Source organism: Ptychodera flava, chromosome 22, assembly GCF_041260155.1.
Source record: "Ptychodera flava strain L36383 chromosome 22, AS_Pfla_20210202, whole genome shotgun sequence".
NCBI lineage: Eukaryota > Metazoa > Hemichordata > Enteropneusta > Ptychoderidae > Ptychodera > Ptychodera flava.
The window spans coordinates 22,138,036-22,163,435 of NC_091949.1; the positions used below are offsets into that span (position 1 = coordinate 22,138,036).

Consider the following 25,400-nt stretch of genomic DNA (forward strand, 5'->3'; position numbering starts at 1 on the left):
GATTGTGTCCACCCCCGCCTCCCAAGATCTAATGGTCCTTCCCTAAGCTTGAAAGTTCACATATCTCTTCACAAATTGCTGGTTCCAAAAACCTTCAAAGTTGGCAAGAAATGGAGTTTGCAAAAATTAAAATGAACAATTGAACTGCAGAAATCGCCTGGTAATATTGGCTCCCAGTGATTAATCTCGTAAATAAAGGGCTGTAAGTCAATTTTTCACCAGTGTTTCGAAAATGTTCGCTTATTTACATTTGCAAACGAGGACATGTACACGAGTTGAAAATGGCGTGCTTCTGACCACGCGAACTAAACAGCGTCAGCTTTTACGAGAACGCAAAAAACATTGTACGTATTTCGTTCTTTCACCCCCTCCAAAAATATAATGAGCAATTCCTATATAATTACTACTGTTGGTTGATATCCGAGCTGCACAACCCCAAACAACACTACGAGTATATGGCTTCATGGCTTGAGGTACTGTGATACCGCGTGAGATGTAGATTTAAGTTCGGATTCCAAGAGTAAACTACCACCGAACAACTATCGGGGAGTAAAATGGCGGCCTGCTGAAGTCTTTGCAGAGGACGTGCTTTTTTCGCACCAAAGCCGCAATCGACGAAGGTCGATTGATGTTTAAGGGTTGTTGACTGTTTACCAAGCCGTGACATTGATAACAGCCTCAACAAGACTTGAATCGCACTTCGATCAACGACACATTATCAACTTTCACGATCGCTGCATGGGTTGCAGACGCAGCCAGTCATCGAAAGGTCACATTTGGTCACGTCAGCTTCTCAAAGTATAGATGAACAGTGTAAAAAATGCTTCACGTCCATGTTTTGCGGAACTGTACGTACTATTGCAAAAATAGCAGTCAGGTATGTTTGATCATTTAATCAAACCGCAATAACTTTTGTAATTTTAGTATTTCGGTATTGTCCTGAAAAGGGTTGGGGGGGGGGGGGGAGGGACGAATGGATTTTGCATGGTGAAGTACAGTCACCCTCCACTAGGAAGGGCATTAGTTTCACGTCAAAATAGCCAATTTAACGTTTGAATAATCATCAAATACCTTGAATGCAACTGAAAACTTGATAAATTAAAAGAATGTGGCACAAGATGGTATGAAATATCACATTGAAATTCTTTATGTTGCAAAACTATCAATGACAAGCAGAAAACAAGCTTCAAATACTTCTCAAAGTATTGAAACATTTTCTCATTGTTGATGTCACTCAATAGTTTGAGTTTTACATTAAGTGCTTATTATTGTACAACTTTAACCCTTTACCTGCTAAGTTCATATTTCACCATCAGGTCAAGTTTACTAAAACCATTAAAGCATAATACGTATAGTTTGGTCGTTTGCATGCATCTGTTCACGCAATTTTCTCAGAGACGCCTGGAGAGATTTATTTTTCAAACTTGGTACAAGGATTACTCCCTATGTCATACATATGTATGTCGATTTGGTGATACAAGCCAACATGACCATCATTTATATCAGTGGTTTCCAAATTCAGTGACCAAGTTGGGACTATGTTATTGACAATGACTTGTTCAAAAAGTCTTAGATCAAATGACATTTCACAGATTAATCTGACTAACGTATGTTTGCTTCCAAGGTATTGAAATGGTGCAAGAGGGCATTATCAAGTGGAATGCAATGTAATGGAGTTGTTGCATGGGAAAGTAGTCTTCAACAAAGGAGAGGATATAATGTATTGCCTGGAAAATTTTGTCACGCACAGTGTGCTAACAGTCTTGTTGGATTTGAACAGAGGAGATTCAGTTCATCAAAACCTGATGTACCACTTGAAGAAATGACAATTTATGTTCCACTGCTTGATGAACTAGCTTATGAATTTGTAGATTACATTCATCTAAGTAGCAATCTGCCATGGTGGTTGACGATTATCGCATCAACAGTTGCCATGAGAACTCTCTTGCACTTGCCACTTGGTATAATGACTCAGAGAGTCCGGGCTAAGATGGAAAATATACAACCGAAAATCAATGGACATGTTGAAGTGCTCAGACAGAACCTTGAAATTGAAGCCAAGGAAAAGAAATGGAGGGAAAGTTACAAAGCCAAGGAATATGAGAAAGGGGTATGGAAGATCTATCTTTCTGTTGTTACAGGGACATCCATTTCTCACATGGTTTGGATTCTTGGTTTGAAATTCTCAATGAAACGTTTCAAGCATATTAGCATCATCTCAACCTTTGATTCTGTTTCTTTTGTTCGCCAAATCCATCCAGTTGCCTGCTGTCGGGCATGTCCAGATATTTTGCTGACAACAGTGGATTTGCCAGTTCAGTCAGCTACTGTTGTAGACCAATTGATATTCATGTTTGATTAATCAGTATAGAAGACAACCAGACTAAGCCAGAAGACGACTATACCTTGATACCATTTTTTGGACCAGCAAAATCGAAAATTAATGGCTAACCATATGTTTCCTGTAGTATTCATCTCTTTTCTAAATTTACTCTCTTGTCAGTAATGGAATGCATGTATTAAAAACTTGAAAGGTGATAAATAATGTATTTAAAATACATTTATTGAAGACACATTGGGAAAAGATTGTAGATATCTGGACTGGAAGATATGTTTGCACTCCCTTCCTCATTTCTCTGACAGAGGATCTTCCAATCCAGCATTGAGCTTGTTAGGACTCAACTGAAGCACCCATGTACATGAACAGGCCCTGCAACTGGTACAGAAATACAGTTTTGTTTCCAGTGCCCATCATCATTGTACATTTATGTATATTCTCCAGAACACCAAAGCTTTCTACAGGGTTCACCGTCAGAATTCTATGGTGTGTCCGGTGTTTTGTTCAATCAATCTCATCATTTGGTCATGGACAAACTTCCATACTGTTTTTGAAGCTTCCATGGAGATCACTTGTATACATGTAGTTTGAGGATTTTTCCACAGTAACAAAATCTGACATTCATAGATTTATACGTAAGATGAAAATTGCAGATGGATCTTTGTACAAACCTATGGATCATCTTTGTATCAAAACTTCATCTATGTTCAGAAGTTTCCCCAGTTTGTGTAGAACACCACTCATCACATCTCATAACATCTGTTTACAGGTCAGACAAATAGTTGCTTATTACTACAGTCTTGAACGATGTCATCCCGTCAAGTTCCTTATGCCAGTAATAGGCCATGTGGCAGCCTGGAGTGGTATGACCATAGCTTTGGGTCAAATGTCAGGTGGCAAGAAAGAAATCTTTGGCACAGGTAACATATTTCAAATCATTCCATGCCATATCTATTTTCTTACTTTCAAAGTATTTCTTCAGCATATCATTATCTAAGTTTTCTTCAGAGTTTTGCATATGTATGAGTAGCAAGTACATATTTGCATATAAGTGTTGAAAGGTTTGTAAAAGATCCTTCATCATGGTAAATGACAAAGAAAGCATTCTGTGTATGTAAGATATTGCATTTAGAGGTAGAGAGAATCATTAAAATAATTTCTTCAATACGAATAATTTCAGTGAATTTAAAGCTATATTTCTACCGCAAGAGAGAAAACTACACAAAACGACACTTTATCATCACTGCTGCAGTGCATCAAAATATTATTGAGTCCAGGTAACGTGCCTGAAAAATGCTTTTCTCAAGATAAGATGAACTCCAGGCAATTTTTCATCATATGATCAATTAGTTTATACATGATGTGTTTGTATATTTCTGCAGAGATGGATGTGGACTTTATACCAGAATTCTGTAACCAGGGCGCTCTGTGGTTTTCAAATTTAACCGTGGCTGATCCTGTCCTTATATTACCTGTGTTGTTTTATATCAGTAATATGGTGCTGATCGAGGTGAGAATAATAACAACTGTGTTAATTTGTCAGACTATATATGTGCCATGAGAAAAGTCGCAATAAATAAATGGAATATTGCTTGCTGCACTATTAATGTCATGTGGTCCTTAACATTTTTTTCCCAAATTTCCATATTTTTTGTTAAATCAGACTATATCCTTAAAATACAATTTATGAATGTATGTTCATCCAAAGATTTGCCTGAAAATGACACACAGTCAAAGCATAACTAAATTCCATGTACCTCATTAACATTGTGTTCCCTTAGCCAACATGAAACAAATTATTTCTTTCTAATATGTGAAATTGTTTAACCACAAACATTGGTATAAGACTCAAACAAGATTTGAAGAAATTCTTGAATAGACTCATAGATCCCAAACATCTGCCCTGCATTAACCCTTTTGTAATTGTGTGACTGGAGTTGTTAAGTTTTCAAATTCAAAGTCGCTAAGATTCATTTGTCTCTATTGACAGTTGTGGAATTTGCAAAGAGGACCAGAAACAAGAACGCAAAGAAGACTTAAAATATTTCTGCGTGGAGTCTCCACTGTTATGTTACCTGCCGCTGTCATCATGCCCGCTGTGAGTATGCTTTCCAAATTATATGCAATGTCCCTGTCAAGTACTTTTGCTTGAAATAATTGTAAGCATTAAGGTAGTATGAGCCTTGGAAACGAGACTTAAACTTTCGCTCAAACTTTCCTCAATGAAATTCAACCATACTCTTACCAAATCAAGAATAAAGACCAATTTGCCTGGTCATTAGGGCTATAGCGCCTGTCTATTACCCCGAGGGGCCGGTGTTACCAGAAACACATGGCTATTCCCCGAGGCCGTAGGTCGAGGGGTATAGCGATGTGTTTCGGGTAACACACGGCCACGAGGGTAATAGACGAGCACTATAGCCCGAATAAAGACCAGGCTATATGTGTTTTATAACACACTACATGCTCATGTTGTATTGTTATATAGTTTTTAGCTACTATAGACTATAGTCTATAGAAGCTATTGGGATGGGTATCCGTCCGGCGTCCGTCGTCAGTCTGTATGTATGTATGTATGTATGTATGTATGTATGTATGTATGTATGTCCGTTTGTGAGGCGTCCGTCCACTCAGTACTTACTGATTTGATATTTGTTGTGTAGATGAAAAATATGATTTTGAGAAACTTTTTTTTTTAATTTTTTGATATTGTTGAAAATAGGCAAATTAATGCCAAAAAAGGTGTTTTTGGTAAAAAATCTTCTTCATAACCGCTGGTCAGACAGCTTTGTTATTTGATATACAGGTCCCTAGGGGTAACCCAACTTAGATTTGTTCAAATTGTGATGAAATATGCAAATGTGTATTTTTAAGGAATTTTTTTGTCATTTTTGGTCAAAATTTGACTTATATTGTATGTAATTCTTGTACTGTATAAACCCTATCAATTCACCCAGAAAAAAATAATTAATATGATTTTAAATAATTGAATTAATTAGGAAATCATCAAAGCCAAAATAATTTTAGTGTAGAATTATCAGAAAGTTCAACTTTTTTTGACAGTTCATAGTGAAATGCTTACCATCTTGGAGGATTAAAACATGTAAAGGCAACTTTCCTGAATCCCAACTTTGACATATTCTGAACCGTCATTTATTGTGCCCTGTATGTTATCTAAAAGAAATTGCTCAAAATAGTCTATAGAGATAGAGATAGAGAAAGTTCTAATTTCCATTTATGGTTGACTTGGTAAGGATAAAATAAAATTACTTTTTGAGGAAAAAAATAGAGTGGTCAATTAAAAGAGTGGTCAAAGTGATAGGGTTTTATGGTAAAGCTGGGCTGTAAGATTCCTTATGTGCTATTTATAGCAATTATGCAATCTGTGTAAACAGTGCAATGAAAGTTACATGATTCCTTATAATGCTTTTGATGACCTTGAACTTCTTAAGTTTCAAACATTTGTCTCTTCAGTGTGCTTTCTCTGAGTATGTACAGTCTCAACTTACTCAACAGAACTCACTTACAATGTTAATCAAAGATATCCACCTTCTTCATCAATACATGTGTCACAAAAGGTTATTCTCTACAATAACACAGCAGAGCTCTGTCAACTGTTGAGTCGCTTGTTTTTAAAACTGCTGGTCAGACAGCTTATAATTTTTAATGTGTTTTGATATTTTGCACCGCAACAATCCATTGTGACAAGTTCACTGGGCGATGTTTCCACAGCGGTTTCAGTTGTACGTGGTACCACTTTTTTTCAAAAAATATTCTAAACATACCTAGCGACATCCTTAGTTGCACTTTAATTTTTTCCATCACTGAGCTGTTCATGTTCCTACGCTGTTGGAATGTTGGAAAATGTTGGAAAATCTGTTTTAGAGAATGTGTCGTCACCTATCCCGGACGCACATCACGTTCTAGTCACCCGCCATTGTTGCAAAGATGCAGCTGACACTACGGTCACGTGACCGGGCACTTTTCCAAATTTGGTCAGGACTATTTCCCTAGGGAAATAGCTTTTCAAAAAATGCCCTCTGACGTCACTTTTGTCGATCCGGTGGGGACTAGACGTATATATTTTCTCGTCACGTGACGTATTCTGGCTAATGGCGACAGGGAATGAGCATGTGGCGTGTTATAATACAGATTAGGGACCACAGTGCAACGTTGGTACTAGAGAAAGAAATCACTCAACGTTTACCGATGTTTGAAATACAAAATGGCTTCCATCACTGTGCTAATTCTGTGGGGAAAAATAAAATTTTTCAGCTATAAAAATTTTCAAAACAGAGAGGTTAATAGGAAACAAAATGCATGCTGTACTTGTGTTGACATACATGTATGTACAGATAGAATTTGATTCATTTATGACTTAAGCAGTGATGCCCTGTTTATTGAATTAGAACTCTGCAGAATTACTTTACACTGTACAACATAGAGGTACGTAGAACCATTCATAAAGCACACATAAGTTAATGTGTTATCCAGAAAAAAGAGCTGGATTAGTTTCTGTTGACTTTGCTCTAATAACTGTAAATGCAGGGATGTAGAAAATAGCCAGCAACTGGCAAAATCAACCGGCTGCGAAAATTTAGTTTCAGTTAAAAATCAAGACATTTTGTACAAACTTTGTGCGCTCACACACCACTTGTAACCGCCTATACTTTTATTTTTGCCACGTGTAACCAAAATTTTCTACATCCGTGAATTGTATTTTATTTCTCATTTTCAGTCCATTCAGCTGTTTTGGTTAACATCCAGTCTCTGTGGCATTGGACAGTTCATTCTGCTCAAACAACCTGTCGTGAGAGAATCTCTAGGAATTCCCAAATCACCCAGTGAAATGACCAAACCAATGAAAGAAATGAAACAAATCTTCAAAGCTCGCTACTTCTCCAAGAAGATCTTCTGAACTGTCAATTGCTTTGCAAACTTTCATACCGGTAGTATTTCATCTGTTTCAAAGTGTCTACACAGTGAGTTTATTGGGACTGAAGACAACACTCTCACAGGAAGCATACTTGCCTTTTCATTCTTATGATCTCTGCTTTTCAGTACAGTTTTGTGATTGTAATGTCTTTCAGTAATTAAATGATGATTGCAACTCACCGTGATCATTAATTTCAGTTTTTATGGCTTTTTATTTCAGTGTGAATGCCATGAAATGTACTTTGTTAACTTTCTTTTGTCTACATGTGCTGGTTCCATCAAATGGAAATAGCAATTCTTTTATGTACAAATTTCACGCCTGCCAGGTCAGAGGTCAAATCATAAAGAATATTTGTCTTTTCTCGGATCGTTTGTCAGATTGAGATGAAATTGAATGCTTTGAAATCTTTACAGTGTTTAAGATGGACTGATTGAATTGAAGATGGAGTCCTGTGTATCATTTTCTAGTGTGAGGGTTAGGTAGAATGTCTAGTTTCACCGTCAACATTACACTATGAGGTAAATTTTAGGGTGATGAGAAATCAACATTTAGACCTGACATATGCACCTCAACAAACCATTTAACTTCAAAAAGTTTTTCAACTGTTCATTAGCAACTTCAACTCCTTCATTTCTTCATTCAACAGAGTTTTAACTTGCCAGTGGTCAGATGAGCTAATAGGGTACTGGTGAAATTCATCAAACACAGCTAAACTTTTCACAAGATAGCTTTACTTGAATAATTGGCAAAGCATGACATCAGTCAAATTTCATTTGTATTCATGCCTTTTATACTGCTAGCAATATCAGCATCTTCCAACGGTGTACACCATACCACAGTCTCTCTTATTTATTTTAACACCCACAAGCGGTATTTTGTGGAGAAAGAACACTGTGCAAAGAGAATTTGTCATGATCTCATACTGTACAGTCTTCAGCAGTTCTTTGTTCACTTTTTTCGTGGTTTAATTGGACATGGTCGTCAGAACTGCACCTGTGTTTCTTGTTTTCAAACAATGTATTTCGTGCATGATATCTAGATGCACCTCATCATCATAGCTACAACATTTTATTTATACTATGTAGATTATGACAGACATGTTTTCACTTTCATCAATCAACATCACGTCTTGGATACAGTGTTTACCCGTACATTGGTCGTATGGGTCCCATACGACCTTTGACTGCAGTTCCGACGACTGTGTCCCGTTAACTTGTGTGCGGGCAACTAGATTGAGATGGTTTGACCCAAGGATGTTGAATTTCCAGACTAGAGACAAATTTGACTAAAGAATAAGTCAGAAATTTTCATTCATACACAGGGTTACATGAAAATTGTTCGTATTGAAGTTATCCTCAGAAGAGATTAAATTTCATATTTTTATGGAGCAGCACTGAGGGTACTGCTCTTCACAGATATGCTACAATTTGTTAAAGGATTGCTGATTGGGAAATACAGTATGTTGTCAGCTAGTGTGTGTGTACTGGGACAGTGAATGAGTACATATAATAAAGCAAGTGTCAAATAGTGCATTAAAATTTTACTTGAGTCAGGCTTGAAATAATCATGTCTTGAGAAATAAACAAATTATGCAAAGAAAAATGTAGTCTTGGCTTGATTCATTTTTATGTTATGAAAGTTAGCATGTTGTGCAAATTATGCATTTTGTATAGCATTATCCGTTCGCTATTACTGAAGACAATTTGCACCAATGCGGAGACGAATCACACTTCTACCAACAGGAAACTTCCTCACCAGTTTAGCCTGGACTCTGTGATACGAGTTCTGTAGTCCTGCAATGTGTACAGTAGACAAATCATGATGATATCAGATAATTTCAAATTTTTAACCAAAAACTGCTGGGAGAAGGGGCTCTATGAAGTGAAGGAATTACTGCTGTTCCTTTCCCTTGTTCAATACCTATTTCTATTAGAATGTAGTTGAATTGGGTTGTGGCAATACAAATTGCAACCAGTAGTTGTTACACAAAACAGCCATATCACCCCAACATACCTGACTACTTTCTTCATTGTGAGAAGTAGGAAATGAGCAAATTGGTGTTTTGAGGACCTGGAGTACAATTTGTTCAGTTCAGTCAAAAATACCATCAAGCTTCAAATTACTTCCCTTCTGTGTTCATCAAAGCTATCTCGGGCACTTTGATTACTGGTAAAATTTGATGAAGTATTACAAAAATCTACACGTGAAATATCAAAATAGAATACTGTTTTGTTAGAGAGAAGGAACTGGTACATTATTCTCATATCATACACTATCGTGTACCGAATTTTCATATAGTTACCTAACTTTGCCATAGCGATATGACGCCAATGTTACACAGCTCACGTCTTATGTACGGAAAAGAACAACAAAAAATGTTGTTTCTGCTGTTAAGTATTTTATTTACAAATAAGAAAGATAATTTACAACAAATAAACACACAATCAATTCTAACAAGAATAAGATTTGATGATTCAATTTTATCACATGAAGTCCAAGGTAGCTGTACACGGTTGCTGATTAGCTTGAAAGAGATGAAGTACACTGTCATAAAGTGTAATTTGGTTTGGTGTTGACAGTATGCAGATATCCTGGAGTCTGATTTATTCACAAATTGTTGATGAAAACTGTTAATCAACAGATTGGAGTATTTTCAGCCTTGTTTTCATGGCAATGGTTTGTCACTACGGCAATGAAGATAGATGAAACCTCTAAGTTCGTACACGAATATGAATGGTACCGTGACATAGAATAGGAAGACTAGTTTCATATGAGTGCTTGTTCAAAGACAGCATGCACTATAAATTAAAGAAAACCAATGTATTGATTTGGAATAAATATTTGAAGTATCTCTAAACCTCATGCATGTAACGTATGTACAACATTTCTTTGCTGCTACAGTAATTTTCATTCACTTTGAATAAATTTTTTCAATCAGGTGAATTCATGAACTGGATGCTACGTTTTGAATTAATATGGCGATGTTAAGCTAACAACACTTGACAATGATACTGATACACTAGTAGCTCATAACGACCACTGTCCACTTTACTCCTTACAATGTAGTGATACAAGTAGATACAATTTGCATCCTTAGAATGGTATTACATACATTGTACACTATGTTAACGTATACTTTTATACAATCATGTACATCAAAAGTCTAAAAGATAGTCTAAGATATCTATGAATAAATGTATAATACAAGATGATGATATCTAAACATCGATGTAGACAGATAAGTACAATGCCAAAGCATAGAATCTCACATTCACAGCGTGGTGTTCAGAACTTCTGTATCCATGTAAAGGTTTTCCTCATTTTGTCCTCGAGGTGTTATTGTTCCGACATTGAATTTTGAATTTTGGCATTGGTGTGTAGTGGCCGTCAACAGGGCTTGAGGTATCAGGAAGGTTACCCCAGGACATTTTCCATCAGCCAGTTATGGATTAGGTTAGAGATAGGGCTAGGGGTAAATGTCCAGGAGTAATTGCGTCAAACTGCAGATAGGTAACCCTGATCCCTTGTATAATATGACAATAGTTACCTCTTGACATTATGGTACAACCACACATTGTTAGGGTTAGGGTTAGGATTTAGGGCTATGTTAAGTGGTCAGTGGGTCAACATCATGGGGTAAACTATTCTAGAATTAGCCTTTAGTGAAAACTTTTGAAACTCACACGTACAAGTTTGAAGTTTAAAAAACAACAAAGTGACAAATAAACTTAACATCAAGTGAAATAAAATAGCCAAAAGCTGGACATTTTTGTCCTTCAAACTTGCCATGGAGTTGAGCTATTTTGCTCTAGGTTTTTAAACAGCAATACAGTTATCAGCATATAATGAGTTAGTTATCTTCTCTGGAACAGACATTTTTCAATGTAAAGCAAGTGTTCAAAATGTTGGCACACGCATTAAAAATGGCGGCATAAGCGTAACAAGAAAAATGTCACAGATACATCACATTTAACTTGTGAATACTACGGTTGTCAATGCAGCAGATACGTGTAAAGCCATGAAATCAGTTGAAGTTCTCTGACTAGATTCAAGAATGACTGGATGCTGATGGTCTCAGCTGCTGTAACTTCACAGGAAGAAGTGTCACCATCTCTCTACATAGTTCATGCTCCGCCTGAAAAATGAAAATCATACAAAGAAATGAAAACAGTAAATTTTACATATATATATATATATATATATATATATATATATATATATATATATATATATATATATATATATATATATATATATATATATATATATATATATATATATATATACAAACAATGTATGAGTTTATGTTTGTCAGTTCAAAAATTTGTAAATGCGAAAAGCCACATATTTGACAGCAAGTGACATGTCCCAGACAGTTAGCAGGCTGTGTGCGTGGATGTGTGGTGGTGTTGTTTTGACTATGTCTGACCATCTGCTAGACAATGTTTGGACTTTTGCATCGTTGATTTCTTTGTAATTGACGGATAATACCGCCAAGCTGATGGTTATGCCTGACAGTGTTGACAATACCTCGATTTAGACAAGATATAGACTAGTTCATCTTATGCCAACGGGTCTACGCAAACCACTGTATACTATATGACCTCATAAGGTCTGTGTTTTCTCTTTGCCTGTCCCTTTACAGCGCCGAATGGCTAACACACGAGATGTACACTTTCAGAATGCAATACTCACTTTAATGATGTTAATGGTTTCTGGATACCTATCACAGTAGTCAACAACAAAATGATATTTATCAGTGCTGAAATAGAGAAGAGAGATTCAAATTTATCATCAAAGGATAAAATTCATTGCCATAACTAACATTGTCATACATATATGGAATGTAAAATTGAGGGTGATGAGAAGACACTGTATAAAGCTGTAATCTGGGTAACTCCTTGGTCAACCATGCTTCTCCAAAATATTTCACGATAAACACATCAGTTCTGGATATTCATTGCCTTCAATGACTTCTGGTTGTACATCTGTATCTGTAAATGTGTATCTGTATTACCATGGACATTGTTTGTATATATGATCATGGTCAATCAACTGTGACGGAGATTAAAAGGACAAAATACATTCTCAAAATTAACTCTTACCTTTTCAATATGTAGTCTACCTTCTTGTTCACATCAGGTTCAATGTATTTGGAGTAACTGTAATAAACATGAGTGTGCAAAATCTAGTCATTTTTGATGCTATCAATAACATGCTAAGCAGTAATCTTCTATTGCTTTGATAGGTGTCTGAATGAACCGTTCTACTTGTAATTGAATGTAATACAAATAGCCAAGTGGCTTTGTAGATTTCATCACATACAAGTGCAGCATTTTTGTCGCCATATTAACATTTTTTATCAGCTGGCAAGAGTAAAGCAATTGCTCAGAAACTGTGCTACATGTATATACAACTGTTGACGACACATCGTATCAAATATCTTGCCGCTTCTCTGGGTTTTGATGGCGACTTAACTACCCGGTATGTATGTTTTACAACAAAATAAAGTTGTATTTTGGGGATGGGGGAGTGAACAGTGAACGAATGTATGCAACAGAGAGGAAATTCAAATTGCAGACCAAATCGCAGACTGACAGTCTGCCAGTGTACTACAGTTAAGCAACCATGTTTTACTCACAGTCTACCCATACAGAAGTTTGCAATCAACGTTGGTCTTAACATATCCTCTTCAATCTTCTCTGGCATTTTACCATCTGGACTTCTCAAAGTATCTATCACAGGTAAGGAAGGAACTCGTAAATCATACAGTACAACTGATTTTGTAACTTTGGAAAATACCATAAGATTGATTACTATTTCTTTAGTGTCAAAGTTTCAGTGTTCAATTACAAATACTGAAATAACAGGTGAAAAAATCAAAAAAATCAATTTCTTGACAGCATCACCAAAGTGTTTGATTGCCTGCAAAGAGCCAAACTCTTTTCCATTTTTTCAAAAGTAATATTGGTAGAATTGAATTGTAAGGATGGGAGAGACTCACCTACAAACATTTGCAACATCTTCAGACTTTGCCCTATCCTGGAAAAGGAATGGATTTGCTGACGTGAGCGTGATAGCGTGAGACCTGGGTGTGATAGCATGTGACCTGGATGTGATAACATGTAACTTGAGTGTGATAACATGTGACCTGAGTTTGACAACATGTGACTTGAGTGTGATAACATGTGACTTGAGTGTGATAACATGTGACTTGAGTGTGATAACATGTGACTTGACTGTGATAACATGTGACTTGACTGTGATAATATGTGACTTGAGCGTGATAACGTGAGACCTGAGTGTGATAGCATGTGACCTGGATGTGATAACATGTAACTTGAGTGTGATAACATGTGACCTGAGTTTGACAACATGTGACTTGAGTGTGATAACATGTGACTTGAGTGTGATAACATGTGACTTGAGTGTGATAACATGTGACTTGACTGTGATAACATGTGACTTGACTGTGATAATATGTGACCTGAGCGTGATAACATGTGACTTGTTTCTATATCAATTGTACCAATCGTAATTGATTCATGTTGGTACCCAAGTCTAGCCAATTTAAAATTATCAGAGCAACTATTTTCACAAATGTAAGTATTGATACTGATACTGATTTTATAATGCATCCATTCCATGATAATCATTCTCATCTATATAGTGTCGATGAGAGCTACAACCTTTACATATCTCATCCAAACATTCAACATTTCCACTTTTGACAGACATTAAGCAACTGAGATAGGTGGGCAAGACAAGTGTTCAAATATTATTGGTAGCCTTCACTTGGATATAGCCCATGATACAAGGGTGAATTCATGTAATTCACTTGACATTTTTGAACTTGTTGGCAGAGACCATTAAAAGTACAAAGAATTTCTGATGCATTTCCCAATAAAAAATTACAGATATTATGAGGTTATTATGAATATACCGGAAAAGATGCACAGGGACATTTGTGCAAGGTATCACCCTGCGTGAAGCAGAGGGCAAAAAGTGAGGCAAATGTCCGAGTACATCCTTTTTAGTACTTTCGTGATAACCTTATTACTATACATTTGACGTTTGCGACTAGGGCATCTAATGGGCTGAGTATTGACTGTTTTTGTTCACTCTCAAAAATTTTCCTTCAAATTTACAGTGCAAGTATGGAATGCAATCTTGGACTTGCTTCTGAACAGCCTGTGCACTACACATACAGAGACTGAGTGCAAGACATATTCTCACAGTCATTCAATAGATTGCTTGAAACTGTTCAACAGAGAGAATGCACAGATGCAGTCACAGAATGCACTACACATGGGGGTGGGGGCGCTGAGAAATGGTAAATGTTATGAAACAGGCGTTCTGTAGGTTTCTTAGCATACATAAAATTCTCTTGTTCTCAATGGTAGATGTATAATAATAGACTAGACTTACAGGGTGTTGATTTTACTGATAGCATAGGGTGTAACCCTGTCTTCCCTCTCTGTGATTGAAATCTTCAAATCAACCATTTCACTGAGAAAGAGGAATACAGAAATCCTAGCAACTGAGTTTTGTAGCTTATTGGAATGACACATTAAACGATGATAATCACAATATTTAACAAGAAAATGAACACTTGCATGGAGTGTCATAAGATTTTATGATTATCATGTACCGTATACATGACCCATTTCAAACTGGTATGACCCACCTGCATACATTACCAATTTCAAACTTGTATGGCCCATCTGTACACGATATGTCACCCATTTCAAACCAGTATGACCCCTCTGTACATGTTAACCATTTCAAACTGGTATGACCCACCTGTATACCAGTACATTACCCATTTCAAACTGGTATGACCCACCTGTACAAGTTACCCGTTTCAAACTGGTATGACCCACCTGCACCCATTACCCATTTCAAACTGGTATGACCCACTGCCCACCTGTCTACATTACCAATTTCAAACTGGTATGACCCACCTGTATACATTACCCATTTCAAACTGGTATGACCCATTACCCATTTCAAACTGGTATGACCCACTGCCCACCTGTCTGCATTACCAATTTCAAACTGGTATGACCCACCTGTATACATTACCCATTTCAAACTGGTATGACCCATTACCCATTTCAAACTGGTATGACCCACCCGCACCAATTACCCATTTCAAACAGGTATGACCCACCTGTATACATTACCCATTTCAAACTGGTATGACCCATTACCCATTTCAAACTGGTATGACCCACCCGCACCAATTACCCATTTCAAACAGGTATGACCTACCTGTATATATCAGCCATTTCAAACTGGTATGACCCATTACCCATTTCAAACTGGTATGACCCACCTGCACCCATTACTCATTTCAGACTGGTATGACTCACCTGTATATATCAGCCATTTCAAACTGTAATTGACGGCAATACATGAGAAAATGTTGTTGATTGAGATCTGTCAGTATTTTTTGTAACATGTCAATTCTTCTTTTATGCATTTTACATCGTCTTTCAAGGTCACGTTCAAAGAATGCCAGAAGTTTGAAGAGAATACTATAATCCTGAAATAAGAGGAAACAGACAGAGATGAGACAAGGCAAAATAATTAATAAAACTGTCTAATGAGCCAATCATAAATGCTTTTACAACTGTAAATATTCATGTTTGTGTACCGGTGCATTTTTTGCAAACTTTACACCAATGTGAAAATACTTAACTGTATGCTGGAGATAGCAAATCAAATACTTATCTAGAACTTTCCTGAATTTTGTCAATACACAAATGATAAGGAAAGCATAAAGAAAGCACAAGAAAACTGCATACTGTTTACCTTTGTGTACATTTCTATGTGCTGATATTATAATCTGCATAAATATCTCCATACTTAAAATTTTCTGTTTTTGAGAAGTGGAAGTCTACACAGGCACTGGTGGCATGCATGTAACTTACTTGTATAATACTGATATTATCCGAAACAAAACCATCCAGTACATAGTGTTCCTTGGATTCAAGAATCCATTTTTGACCATTCCGGAATACATCCCTTGCCTGAAATCAAACCAGTTGAAAAGGTCACACATGAAATTGTATTAGTGAAGCATTGATCCAGCACAGAGGCATTGAATTCCTTTGCAGACACAAAAAAGATTCAATTTTTCAAATATGCACAAAACTCTCACCATTTCATAAGTTTTGACCAGTTTGTCTGTGACTTGATTTTCATATGCTGTTAATTCAAGCGATTCAAATCTGAGTTCTAGTTTATCTCCGCCATTTTTTGACTCATTTGTATCTGTTTCTTTTTCTTCACCATTTTCTTCACTGTTTTCTTCAAGACTCTCAGAATTTTTCTGGGTTTCTCCACATGCTCCTTGTGCATCACCTTCAGATTGTTCTCCTTCTTGATCTTGTCCTTCAGTGTCTTCATCCATCTGATACTGTCTAAGTAAAGTGTCTCTGAAAATAATGAGATCTATGGGGTAAAACTATGAACTCAAGAAAGCAACGGAAGATATAAGTGCCTTGTCAAACTATCATGGCTAGCAATGACAGAATATTTTTGAAAGATAGACACAGACAGACGCACATCAACAAAACCCTCAGGTGAAACATTGGAAAAATATGTTTCCTCAAGCTACATGGTTATATGGTATGTAGTAACAAGAAATGTGACCAAGATTAAATGTAACGTACACACTTGAACTTGTGATTTTAAAATGGTTAATATTAGAACCAAACACTAAAAATACATTTGTAGTTAAGAGTCAGTGTTGAAATTCTCCTATCCTTCTCAATGTTACCGCTATTGATCACAACATTAAGAAAGCTCATCACAAACACATTGGTTTGGTGATGGTGTTCTGTACAATACACATGCAAATTTTCTGAGTAGAAAATGGGCAGACAAGAAATAAACTGTGGCAAGATTGTTTACGAAAGATATACAACTGTTATTAAGTTTCTACAATGTTTGATGAATGCTGGATGATTCCAGTCTTTTTTTTTTCCAAATCCATGGCATCATTATCATCTGACATTTCAAAGCTGCTATATCTGATTTCCTAACCTGTTTTAAGGATGTACGATCGGTAAAATTAAAAGTAATGTCATTTCTCTAAATTGTCAATTTTTGGATTCTCCTTTGTAAGTATTATCAAAATGTGTGATAAAATATAGGGGTCACCGCGCTCGTTTGTGAGATAAATGACCATGAATTTTGCCATTTGTGAGAAAAAAATGCTGAGTCAGCATTTTTTCACCAATGCATTTTCTATGGACGAAATAATTCAATGCTGTTTATCTCAAAATTTAGCGCGGTGACCATATAATTTTATTTGATCAGTATTATTTATTTCTCTAGACTGAGCTTTGTGCAAATTTCATGAAAAATGACATTAGTAGAATTGATTTTCCAGCAAATTTCAATGTAATCCTATGGGAAGTGACAAATTCCACGCGCGCGTACCGCTCGTACATCCTTAAGGTACCGGTAGAATGCCCCTCAGGGACAGATATTCAGACTCTAAAACTTTTACAATTCTATTCTGATATACCACTTGTGGGGGTTCATTTTAAAGCTCTTGGTGTAAGATAACTTTTCACCATTTTAGTTTTTCGAAACTCTAATAAATTTATTTTTCTCCAAAGGGTTATCACAGGGACTGCGGCCATTTTGAATTTCAAATATAGATAAATTTTGGGTAATTTATTTCTCCAGTACCAAAATTTGCACAGTAACCCCAAATTTTTATTTTTGATTTTAAAAGAGAATGGTTGATATATCACTTGAGGAAAGTTTGAGCAAAAGTTATAGTACTTTCACTTTCAAGGCGCATACTACCTTAAAGCCCGGGGCGAAATGGACCGGGATCTGGATTAATGCCAAGTATGGTTGGGCGTTTTGGGGCATGGCTCTGCATAATGAGTCTGTTGGTAACGGTTGCAATCGTTCGCATTATCTGCGTAATCTGTTTGCTCTCAAATCACTTTCTGACTATAAGCTTAGGTACAGCCTTCACAATACGCGAAAGAAAAAAGAAAGAAGGAAAAAATATCAATTTAATAAAAATAGGAGCGTGCTGAGTTGATCTACTGAAGTTTTTGCTGAGTTGATTTACTGAAGATTCGAGGTGGAGAATGATTTGGCTACTGACCGCCATATCTACATACGGAAATGGCGCCGTACGTAGTGGAAATAATCATCAAGAAAGTAATAAACATAAAATTAAAAATAATCCGATGCTGGCAATTTCGTATGTTGAAATAACGAAATACCGATCTGAACATTGACTGAGAAACACGAAAAATGGTAGGAAATGGGAAAATGGTAGGAAATAGGTGAACAACACGACGTCATGACCGATCGCTAACTTTCGCTATGTCATTGCATCATAAACGCTTGTTAGTAAAATAGTTTATGACAACCACGAAGTTTTCCTTCTGTGTGCACGCCAACATACATGTAACTCTAAGCGTACACATGGTTTGTTTACATCGTAATTTAATTCTCGTATGCACAGCAAATGTTTGACCAGTTTACACCTCTGCGCGTCACTGAATGATTGACAATTGTTTGAATCGCAGAACGACTGTTCCCTGGGGCCATTTCCTTTGTTACGAAAGCGATTTTTCCCCTAATCGTCGTAATTTTAAAAGGCTTTGTGAAACTTTGCGGATACCTGTATGGCCTACGTGTTTATGAAACAGTCTATGTTTATGGTATGCCAATAATGTTTGTTTGAGAATCGCTTCGGCTGATTTTCACGGAGCGGTCTACCTTGCTGTTGCCAGTTGTCACTCAAGCGCCATTATGAATTTTCGATGAGTTAGGGGTCTTTTATACCCCGCACCGGGGTTTAACATTGATATAATCAATTGGTTTGTTTTTTTGTAACAGAAATTTAAACATGTCCACTCCTATTCCCTGTAAACAGGTCCACAATCATCATTGATAACAATGGGTTTGGGCCAAACCATGGTCATAAAAGGGTGAAATAAAGCTGTCCTTACTTGGATAAAGTAAGTAATGCTATACAATATTTAGTCCAACATCTTGCAATGTCAGCCTTTCTCAATGGTAACGGATCATCAACTCCAGTATCTTCACTTTCTCTAGATGTCCCTTCTTCAATGTATTTTTCATAAGCCTCTTCAAAAACTTTACTTGCACTGGCTGTGAAATAATTGACGGTCTCATAGTTACTATATGTGCATACTGGTATACATGAGTTATGTGGTGTTCTGGGTGGTAATATTATCTCCAGAGAATTTGAAAAGGAAAATCTACCAAAACTATACTTCAGACTACATCACTGACTTACTTGAATCCATGGCTTAATGTAAAAGGCACTATCTCGAAATATATATTATGAATTACATCATTGCAGTATATTGATGGTGCAAATACTGCAATCTGATTGGTTGAGGCGTTAAAATAATCATGTTATATTTGTAATATAGCATGATTGGAACACGCGCAAGTGTTTGCTAGAGAACATTACTCTTTGGCGTTTCATGCAAGAATTTCAATATACAATCATTACATAATAGCAATAAACCATCTCTGCAAAGGTATACTACTCGGCTTTGACCAATTCAGTCCATGTATATACTCACTATTGCTGGTGCATCAGATGTGAAACTTACCCAGACAATGTCTTGCTTGATTATAATTATCATTTGTGAGATAATATTGTGACAATGTGGCACAGTTCGTTGCCCAGTCTACTGGATCATACTGGTTTGTCTCTAGCTGTCTTTGTAATGTTGTATGGCAATACATGGCAGACTACAGGATAAAAGAAAATAAGTAAAATGTCACGTAACCATGGTTTCTGAAATCCAGGGGGGGAGGCATTGCTTGGAGGTCAAGGTGAATCAGGGTGAGACAAAGACTGACAAATCTATGTACTGATAATGAATTGAAAGAGAAGTACGACAAAAACTACACCTGAATATGAGACGATGATATTTAAGCAATAATGTAACTTTTTATTTTTTTTTTATTACCCATCCAACAGGCGAACCCAATTACAGGATGAGGTACCCACAACCCACTACCCAATGGAGCAATGAGTAAAGTGCCTTGGTCAGGGGCACAACACCATGCTGGAGTCTTGAACTCAATGTCCTTTGACACTGAGTCCGTTACTCTGGACCTACCAGGTCTCAAACTCATCATCCTCCAATAGTGAGTCCGGTACCCTAGCCACTGTCCCACGGTGCCTCCTTTTAGTTACCTACACACTAGTAAAATCATTGGTTTTTACCTTGTCCTTGTGATCCAGTTTGCCGTGTACTTGAGCCAAGAAGTAGAGTGTCAGAGTGTGTATTTGTTCAAATTTTGCTTGTCTATCATGTTCAGATAGTCTGTCATCTTCAGATCTAAATAATCTGGGACAAATTACAAATATACGATGAAAGTTAATATTCCTTGGAGATTTCCAGCTATCGCAACAACATCATGATAACTTTAGACTTACCCAAAGTCTGTGCACTGGTCATATAAATATCATAACAGAGTAAAGAGAAGGAATAAACTTCAGCAGAATGTTATTAGTTGATGGTGATCACAAAATTGATGCATTATACTTTGGCAGACTGTTGTACAGATTGTGATGTGGCCTGCCAGTCTTAAAGATATCTTATCATTTGTTGATTAATATGGTATTTATAGATTCATAAATAGAAGAAGGGGACAAAAATGACGATGATAGTTTCAGACTGACGAATCAAAGAACCACAGCATAAAAATTAGAATTTATCTTAAAATATTTGTCACTGATATGGTGAAGGCAACAAAACTGAGCAATCGTCATGATCGAAAGTCGAACATAGCATTCTGACAAGAGGTACTGATTTATCAGGTGGACAAAGAGTAACCTTTTTTTGTGTTACAGATTTTTTGAGAGGATAGGGTGAGGTGGTTGCCACAGTATGCATGCTTAATTCAAATTTTTCGCCTGAAAATACATATTTTGCATCTTTTGATGATCATTGCATTCATTTAGAGTACACTAAAGCATGCTGAATTAAGGTAGCATGCGCCTCAGGACAGATATTCGGACTCTCAATTTCTACAATTCTTTTCTGATCTATCACTTGTCAGGGCTCTTTTAAAGCTCTTGGAGAAATACAAACTTTCATTGTCTTAGTTTTTTTCAAAAATCCAAAAATTTCATTTTTGCCCAATAGAGTTAACATAGGAATGGCGGCCATTTTGAATTTAAAATATCACAAAATGTTGGGTAATATGTTCACTAATTCCAAACTCTGCACAGTGACCCTGGATTTTTACTGTTGATTTGATAAAAGAATGGTTGACAGTTTCATTTAGGAAATTTTGAGCAAAAAATTAACTTTTGAGGTGCATACTATCTTAATTGTATCACACGGCGGTAAAATATGATAAGGCATGTTACCTGGCAATGAGAAATCATCTCATGATATTGGTTTCTAGGCAAGAGCATAAAACAGATTTCAATTACACTTGATAAATCTATGAACACTTACTCATGTATACTATACGGTGCTTTGCCTACTTCATGTAAGTACTGAGCATACAGGCTCTCTGATTCCTAAATGATAAAAAAACAAAAACACAAAGGTATCAGATGATCACTTGTATTTCTTATTCATCAGTGGTAGACAACACAATAGAAATAGATGGTGTGCTGCCCACTTTATGATCATTGCAGGCATCATATGAAAGAAAGGCGCTTGGTTTTAGGGTTTGTAATATGTCATTTTTCTTGCTAATAATTGGGACAGTGTAGTGAAAATGGATATACCGGTAGTAGGCTGCAGTTTCATTCTGCTGTCAAATAATAGTACAGTACATTGCACTTAGGGGAAATCCATTGAAAAACTTTCAAATCTCAATGACAAATACAGAACTAGCTTTCAGATTTTAAATAAAAAACAAGGTGTATGTATTGACATGATATACATGTATATCTACTCTTTCACCGAAAAAAATGAAAGAGACTGGTTCATACACAGAATATGTGAAATTCATTATCTAAAGTCACTATCTGTGTCTATGTCCACCTATGGAGATAAACTTATTCTACCAGTTTTTAATACCGATACTGTGTTCAAGTAATTCAACTCTTATTTTCTTGATATGGATTCAGACTTACCGCAGCAACCAACAGGAAATGCAAAGCATGGAAGTTTAATGGCTCAGAGCTCTGAGCTGTTAGACTTCCACTTGTACTTGTAGAAATTTCACTAGTTTACAACTGACAACCTGTCCTACTGCTCATTGTACCTTTAACCCTCCGTAAAGACCTCTTGTCTATTGCTTTCACAATAGACAATAGGTAAAGACCTCTTGTCTATTATTTTCACTGACAAAGATGGATCTCTACATAATACAACAGCAGTAACAGGAAGGCTAGACAAGGCTGATGGAAATGTAGCCAATTCATACCTGTAGATAGTGCAGTGCCTTGTCAAAGTCACTCCTAGCACACCACAGTATCCCATACTGATTGAGTGTACTCAGTACAATACTGACACACTTCTGATTCAATTTTTCACTTTGCAATGCTGACAGGCATTTATTGAGATGCTCTTCACCAGATGATGTTTCGTCAGTTTCTATATAATTTGAAGCAAGTAGGCATTCTAGAGCATTCAGCTGATATTGAACATCTGTGGAGGGAAAGCAAAAATGGAGAAATATAAGCAAAGACAGTAAAACTTGCTGGACTACAGTTTACCTTTATCCATCCTACAAGAACAGATACATTGAATGGGAGATCTTTAGAAGAATTTTGTCTACAAGGGATAAGATGTCTTCTTTACTTCACAGACCCATTTTACTTATCGTTGGAATAATGTACCATGGAGAGTTAATGAGAATTCTTTGTTTAAACAGATCTGAAATTACACCAGATGAACCAAGCCTGTTACAGTCATAATCACAGTATTACCAGTCGAAGGCCAACAGCCAATCACTTGGCTATAATGTGTATGACTGGACAGACAGGCACACTATCAGTGAGTTTGTCATTATGAATATATTAACTGTCTTTTAATTATTTCTATTGTGGAAGATAAAATTACAAAAAATTCTTTATGATATTACTGAATGAAAGGGTTAGAAGATGAACACCTGTTTGTATGTCTACTGCAGCATCTTCTGCAGTTCCTTTCATTATGATAAAACATTCAAAGGCCGACAGCCTACGACTCTTCATGTGTTTTTGTGAACAGCTAGTAAAGCATAGTACATTGACTCTTTCCTTTGATGGTTCATTATCAGTGCTGGGTAAATCCAGTGATCAAAGGTCTGGCACCATCTTTACTTTTTGTTCACTATGGTGAATCCACTTCTTTGATGATCAAATACACCACATACACCAGATAACAGTAGTGAATGATAAAATTGTGATGCAGGACGACCAAAATAGGCTGGAGGACCACTGTTATTCATATTGGTCCTCAGACAAAAAAAATGAGTGGATTTCCTCACCCCTGATAAAATGATAGCAAACTTGTTGCATATACATTCTACCAGAAAGTCCATTCTCTCAGCCATTGCTATTGCCAAGCATGTCAATTATTTCTATCGATACGCTGAGCACTTGCCATCAAAATTTATAATCATGCCTGCACTACTACTGCCTTACCTTCATTGTGTTCATTTTCATTTAATAGAGCCTGTATCATGGTTTTCAACTCAACAAGTATTTCCCTGGCTTCGTATTTAGATTTGTATGGTTCCGTTTCAGGATCAGCTTTGGAGTCCTACAGATTGAACACAATATTTGGAATGAGTCAATGTAATCCTACACTAATCTGCATCTTGCACACATGATGATGATTACAATGATGATGAGACAATGAGAATTCAATAAATACACATGCCAAGTGTGAGCTAAAAAAGATACAGCGTCAAATCATAGGGTCCAATTGACGGCAAATTGACCAGTTCCCGTCATGTCAAACAGTCGGAGTCAAACTGAAAGCGACCTTAGAACACGACAGTGGTGATCATGTACACATTGAGACTACCACAAAAAATCATGAAGACTCAGGCGAGATCACAGACAACATTCTATGAGATGTGACACGTACCTCTTCGCTAAGTTTTCTAGCTTTCTCATATTTTGTGAAAATTTCACTCATGTCCCCAGCTTCACTTTGCTCTGTGGAGGCTGCCATCTTGATAGTTGATGATGACGATATGACTATTGTTAACGCCCCCAGCGATGATGTTGTGAAATCTTTCGTAGTAAATGTTAGCGCATCAGTGTTCACCCTGTGCTCCGAGTGGCCGCAGTACGTTTACTTTAGGCCTAAACCTCATCCTTGTAAACACTATGCTAGGGCTCAATTCTGCAAAGCAACGAGGAATGTGAAAATATGTGTGGAATGGAGAATACCAAAACCAGAGGATATGGAATAATGATCTGTACAATACATGTAGTACATGCTTCAAAAAGTGAAGTTAAATGGGGTGGGGGGGGGGGGGGGGGGGGGGGGGGGTCGTAGGAACTGCGCGGGTGCGATGTTCTTGTTTATAAACAATGTATTTCATGCATGATATCTATATGCATCACTTCAACATAGCCGCAACTTATAAAGTTTACGATATTTATTCTTGACAAGCATGTTTCAACTTTGCCAACGTACCCTAGATACAGTATTTACATTGGTCGCAGGGGTCCCTGGCAACCTTTGAGCAGATCGAGTTCTGACAACCACCCCCTTTAAACTTTTGCTCAAACTTTCCTCAAAGAAACTTTTAACTGTATTCTTACCAAATCAAGGCCAAAGTTCGGGGTCACTGCAAATCTTGGTAGTTGCAAAAAAAATTGCCTAATATTTACTGATAATTGACATTGGACATGGCAGCCGTCCATGTGTTAACTTTATGGGAATATAAAAATTGTTGATTTTCATATAATTAATAGAGAAAAATTTACCTTCTCCAAGTGCTTCAAAATGAACCATTGCAAGATTTGACCAGATAAGTACTGCAAGAGTCCAAATACCTGTTCCTGAGGTGCATTCTGCCATAAAAATGACTTTTGAGAAAGAACCATTCAGATAATATTACAGTGTAGGTTTACTAGTACTTTGGCTATCGTGTGGTGATCTTCGGCAATATCAGCACTTATCAAGTTAA

The 25,400-nt window shown here is 36.7% G+C and overlaps 2 protein-coding genes across 2 annotated transcripts; one reads left to right on the forward strand and one right to left on the reverse strand.

Annotated features, from left to right (window-relative positions):
- Window positions 1-534: 534 nt before the first annotated feature.
- Window positions 535-7,465, forward strand: LOC139122955 (cytochrome c oxidase assembly protein COX18, mitochondrial-like). Its single transcript, XM_070688845.1, has 6 exons — window positions 535-877; window positions 1,625-2,110; window positions 3,108-3,258; window positions 3,721-3,848; window positions 4,329-4,436; window positions 7,077-7,465. Exons 1-6 carry the CDS (start codon window positions 821-823, stop codon window positions 7,254-7,256), a joined length of 1,110 nt encoding a protein of 369 aa, XP_070544946.1. The 5' UTR covers window positions 535-820; the 3' UTR covers window positions 7,257-7,465.
- Window positions 7,466-10,167: 2,702 nt separating this feature from the next.
- On the reverse strand, window positions 10,168-24,478 carry LOC139122956 (KIF-binding protein-like). The gene is made up of 16 exons (XM_070688846.1): window positions 24,347-24,478; window positions 23,899-24,016; window positions 22,695-22,918; window positions 21,773-21,837; window positions 20,530-20,653; window positions 19,907-20,048; window positions 19,271-19,433; window positions 16,441-16,717; window positions 16,211-16,309; window positions 15,650-15,822; window positions 14,703-14,783; window positions 13,279-13,316; window positions 12,916-13,009; window positions 12,380-12,436; window positions 11,970-12,036; window positions 10,168-11,409 (listed from the first exon to the last, which is right to left on the reverse strand). The coding sequence occupies exons 1-16, from the start codon at window positions 24,431-24,433 to the stop codon at window positions 11,323-11,325; spliced, it is 1,896 nt and encodes a 631-aa protein (XP_070544947.1). The 5' UTR covers window positions 24,434-24,478; the 3' UTR covers window positions 10,168-11,322.
- Window positions 24,479-25,400: the final 922 nt, after the last annotated feature.